Source organism: Hipposideros armiger, unplaced genomic scaffold, assembly GCF_001890085.2.
Source record: "Hipposideros armiger isolate ML-2016 unplaced genomic scaffold, ASM189008v1 scaffold_110, whole genome shotgun sequence".
NCBI classification, from domain to species: Eukaryota; Metazoa; Chordata; class Mammalia; order Chiroptera; family Hipposideridae; genus Hipposideros; species Hipposideros armiger.
In genome coordinates, this window is record NW_017731460.1 from 2,656,527 (window position 1) to 2,661,877 (window position 5,351).

Genomic DNA, 5,351 nt, shown 5'->3' on the forward strand with positions numbered 1-5,351 from the left:
CAGACATCACCTTCCTTCCCAGGACACCTTGCCCCTTCCCACCTGGAGCAGTTCCCCTTCTACCCAGACCTTTCTCACACACTTAATTCCGCTCTCCAGGGAGGACAGGTCGGGGTTCCAGTCTGTTCTCAGAGCCTTGTGCGGTGGCCCTCAGTCACCCCACAATTCCGGGGTTCAGAGAAGCCTCCCTTTTCCAACTACGGACCCTGCTGGTGCACAAAACCCCCTCCCTGGGCCCGCAATCAGGGGCCGAGGGGGAAGTCACCCCACCGTCTATGGTGAAATGGGGACGGCCTCCAAGCCCACCGATAGCAACGGTTCAGTGCCCTCACTCTGTCCCCATCCCTGGCTTGGGACCCCCAGGGCCGTGTGGGGCGAGGGGGAGGCTCCAGACGTCAAGGGCATTGAGGACATCCAGGCCCGAATTGGGGATGGGCAGTTTTGCGCAGCAGAACCTTTCTTCACGAAGGTCTCGGTTTCTGGCCGGTCGGCTTTAGAAGAGACACCTCACTTAACCATCTCTCCCGCTCGCACCCTCCCCTCTCCCCGGCCCTGCCTGCGGAGGCTCGCCTTCCTCCCCGCCCCGAGGTCGGGGGCTGCTGCCGTGGGAGCGTTCCGCATTGCTCCGGCCCACCTTCCCAACCCCTACAGGCGTGGACCTCGAAGCCATCAACAGCGTCTGGCACTTCTGAGCTCCGGTGGGCGAGGGCCTGCGGGTTTCCTTCTGCTAGGGAGGTCGGAGAGCGGAGGCGGAGGCAGTTTCAGGACTTAGGCCCTGCGGGCCGGATCGGGTGAGACGCGCCCATCATTCGCCATTCGGGCCGCGCGCGGCCCTCTTGGGACCTCACCGGCGACCCGTAGCTCGGGCACGCGCCTGTCGCAGCCCGCAGGAAGGAGGGGTCCCGCCTGAGGCCCGGGACAGAGGCCGCCATGGAGGTCCCCTCGGCCCAGGGCCCGCGCCTGGGGCCTTGGGGGCGGCCCTGACCGTCCTCCTCCCTGCCGGCGCTGGGTCGCGGACGTGCCCCGGACGGCAGTCGGCCACCTCCGCCTCTCCGCCCTCCCCGGGCCGCACAGCTGCTTGGGCGCGGCGGCGACGGCGCCCTGTTGAATGGGCTGCGAGGGCCCACGTTTGAAGCGCTGGCGAACGCGGCCTCCGGGGGCGCAAGGCAGCAGCAGCGGTGGCGACCAAACGGGTGTTGGAGTTGGCGGCGGCCATGGAGGGCCTGGCTGGCTATGTATACAAGGCGGCCAGCGAGGGCAAGGTGCTGACCCTGGCCGCCTTGCTTCTGAACCGGTCTGAAAGCGACATCCGCTATCTGCTCGGCTATGTCAGTCAGCAGGGAGGGCAGCGCTCCACGCCCCTCATCATCGCAGCCCGCAATGGCCACGCCAAGGTGGTGCGCTTGCTGTTAGAACATTACCGGGTGCAGACTCAGCAGACTGGCACCGTCCGCTTCGACGGGTAGGTACAACCCAACTCCAGCCTCCACTCCCACGCTCGCGGACCTGCCACTTCACGAATCCTACCCTCCTTCACTCTCTTCATGGAGGTATCACTTCTCCCTTTTTGTACCCCCTCCTGTCCCATTAATGCCCACTTCATCGTCCAGGACTGGTACTCCATCGCATGCTTTGGTGTTCATCCTCACCAGCCCCTACGTCTTATTCCCTCTCTAGGTAAATAGCCACACCCTCTATCTTGATGTCTAATAGGTATTCTTTGGTCTGTGAACGAGCATGACAGAGGAGGTGGCTGCCTTTTCAAGTTTTACCTTTATCGGTTCGGAGGTTGTAACCGAGATCAGACATGAACGAGGTTAGCAATTAACATTGAAGACTTCCGAAGAGTTATTTGGCCAACCAGTTTTTACCCCTTCAAATGATAAAGCCCTTAGTAGGTAGCTGGGGCCTTAATGTCAAAATAAGTCTTTAGAACTAGCAGCAGTTCCAGCCTCTCGAGGGATTGTTACACAGACATCCCCAGACATGATTCTGACTCTTCCACATTGCTGGGGGGTAGATATGTTGACTTCAAAAATGGTACTGGACCGGGTGTAGGAGATGGTGCCGTTGTTACATTACATGTTATCCTGTGATATTGTGGGGAAGATTGATAATTGACTGTTATTTGAGGTGGGGAGTTCAGAAATTCATATTATCATATAGTTAAAATTTGCCCTTTGGGTTTAATTGTACATATTTTTAGGTATGATGATGTTGAACCAGATTTGTAGATTTGACGTCCTCTTTTATGTGCTGAAAGATTATAAATATTTTACAGCTTACAACCCATAAAGATTTTGCTTCATTGATTGCAATTGTTTTTATTGACTTCTGCCAGTACATAAGCTATTCTGACATTTTCTTTTGAGGTAAATGTCCAAGCATAAAAATATGTATCTCTAGTTTTGGTGATTGAAAACTGCTTGGTTAAAACCTGATTTAAAAATCATTTCTTGAGGATGACTAAGGCATTGTTGAAATTTGATTGATTCATTTTTAGGTTTAAATAATAAAGGCTTTTTCTTTAGATGAGAGGGAAATATTTTAGAGTATTACATTTTAATGAAATGATAGCCCACAGGTGATGGTTAATCTCCGGTACCATCTCTCTAGACACTAAGAAGACAGTGTTTTTCATGTTGACCAAAGATGGCAACCCGATTTATGTTTACTTTCCCCCACTGGCTTCTGTGTCCTTTCTGTAGCTCACTGCATTCCCACAGCCTTTTCTATACCCAGAGGAGGAGTGAAGCGGAATGACCCCTGAACTTCCAGCACCATTCCAGTTGTATAGGCACATGCATCGATTGAGATATGAATCTCTGCAAAAACAGCTGCTGGGAACAGTGCTGTAAGGGGCTTGCTAAGGCCTATTTGGATGAGGAGAATAGTGGTGAGAAAACAGTTTTCTAAAGCATTTGGAAAAGTTGTGCTTATTGCTATGTTTCTTAACCATCAAAGAAAAAAGTATTTTGAGGTTGTAATTAAAAGAATCTGAAATGACTAGAAATGTAGCATTGAGCCTATATTACTGGCTCTCCTTGCCCAGTAATCTGCACTGGCCAGTGAAATCAAGGGGTTCAGTGAGCAAACATTTATTGAACACCTACTGTGTGCCAGGCTCTGTGGTAGGTATTGGGTATACAGAGATGAATAGCATACTGTTTCTACTGTAGAGGAGGACAGTCTAGTTGGCGTGAGGGGTGGAGAAATAGCTATATCAATGATTAATTGCAGATGCTGTGCCATTTAGGATTATACAATTTTTGGGGGGCTACTGAGGAGGGGCACAGGAACTGGAAGTGCTTAGCTTTGCCTGGGGGAATTAGGGAAATTTTCACAGCCAGACATCTTTAAAGGATGGTAGGAATTGAAGAAGAGGGGCAGCAAGATGGTGCACTTGCGATGATAAGTGTTTCAGGGCAGTTGCAGGAAGGGATTCAAGCCGGGGAGATTAAGAAGGAGATTGTGGGAGACTGGAGAGAGGTGGAGGCCAGATTTTGATGATCCTTGTGTAAAATATCAAGAGTCATACTGGGGCCGGCCAAGTGGCACGTTGGTTAAGAACTGGTTTGGGATGCCAGAGAGCCCCGGTTCGGATCCCACGATGAGGGCCAGTGACGCTGCCCTCTACAGCTAAGATGCTGAACAACAGCTCAACCTGGAGCTGGGCTGCCATGAGTCGCCAGTGATAGCGTAGGCTGCAACCCCTGCTGCAGTGGGTTGCCATGGGCTACCGTATGTAGCCAGCAGCCAGCGTGAGCGGCCAGCAGCCACCGTGAGCGGCCGTCCAGAAGCCTGTGACTGATCTGCCTCGCCCGGGAAGAGCGCAATGATGGTGCCAACTTGGGCCAGTGAAGCAAGCGTCCTCCACAACTAGACTGAAGAATAAAAAGACAGCAACTTGTCTGTTCCCCTTTCCCCAATTCCCCAGCACTGTTCCCATCCCCCAATTCCCCAATAAAAATGTTAAAAAAAAAAGTCAGACTGGAGAGACTGCAACTGAAAACATATCATTTGTGATTTCGTTTGAGCCTTTTTGAATATTTTGTTTATGGATTATTACAATTATGAACTTATTAGCTGCTATGTTAAAGTATTTTAGTATTTATTTATTAAATGTCTAGAATGGGCCTAGCCCTGTGCCATATTGTGTGGAAGAAACAGCAAAAAGTTTCTACTTTTGAAGAGCTTACCAATCAATTAACAAGAGAATTGTAGTTCATAGCCATCTTTCTGCCCATTCACAGCACTCTGAGATTATTTTTGCAGTTTATCCCAGTCATCTTGGCATTTCAGAGCTAGATAGACTGTTTTTTGCAAATGTCACGATTTCACTTTGTATTCATTCCAGATATTGTGAAAATGTTAGTTTGAGTGAGGTGTTCACAATATGAAGCTTACTCATCCCTTAGAGGCTGGTTTTGAGGCATTTAGCTAAACACCCCCATCTGTAGATTCCATTGACACTTGAGACACATGGCCAGGTGGAGACATACAGGTTCTCTGTGCATGCTGAAGTAGATTATTAGTGTTTTTAAAGTCTTACTTCTTAGCTTTACCCTAAGTAACAGTAATTATGGGTTTGATGTAGTACATTTTGTGTGTGTGTGTGTGTGTGTGTGTGTGTGTGTGTGTGTGTGAGACAGAGACAGAGAAATATTAAAATACCATTAAAAATTTTTTAAAAGTCTGTTCTGTCTAAAAACTTTCATAATACCCTAAGAAACAAAAGTGGATTCATAATAGAGCTTCAAGGGGTAAGGGACCACTCAACTAGATTAAATGATGATACTTGAATCCTTGTTTATATTTTTAGGAGTAACATTTAATATTATTTTAGTTATGGCTTAATATGTGAAGGCCAAAATTGACATAGATGAGTGGACAAGAAGACAAGTTACATGAGTGGGAATGAAAGAAGAACCTTTAGTTGGAAAATGGAAAGATGTTAAGAATGTTATAGAAATGGAACAGAACAAAGGGGAGTTGTCATGTGACCATGGAATATAGTGCTGGCTTGAGTTCTGAGAGCCTGACTGCTCTGTGCAGAACTTCTAGGAACCCCTGAGGTAGAAGAGGTTTGCTGACATGGATGGGAAGGAGAACAGGACCTCTGGGAATGGGGAATTGTGAGGTTTTTTGTTGAGTGTTCTTACTTTTAAAGTCAGTGCTCCACTAATACTTTTTTTATTTTTATTATTTTTTTATTTTTTATTTTTTTATTTTTATTGGGGAATTGGGGGGATGGAACAGTGCTGGGGAATTGGGGGAAGGGGAACAGACAAGTTGCTGTCCTTTTGTTCTTCAGTCTAGTTGTGGAGGACGTTGCTTCACTGGCCCAAGTT

The 5,351-nt window shown here is 48.5% G+C and overlaps 1 protein-coding gene across 1 annotated transcript in view; it reads left to right on the forward strand.

The window, feature by feature from the left end:
- Window positions 1-554: 554 nt before the first annotated feature.
- FEM1B (fem-1 homolog B) overlaps window positions 555-5,351 on the forward strand; it is a 16,746-nt gene continuing 11,949 nt past the window's right edge. The window contains exon 1 of the mRNA XM_019647290.1: window positions 555-1,462. Coding sequence (XP_019502835.1) covers window positions 1,215-1,462 — 248 coding nt within the window. The 5' untranslated portion in view covers window positions 555-1,214. The remainder of the gene's footprint in view (window positions 1,463-5,351) is intronic.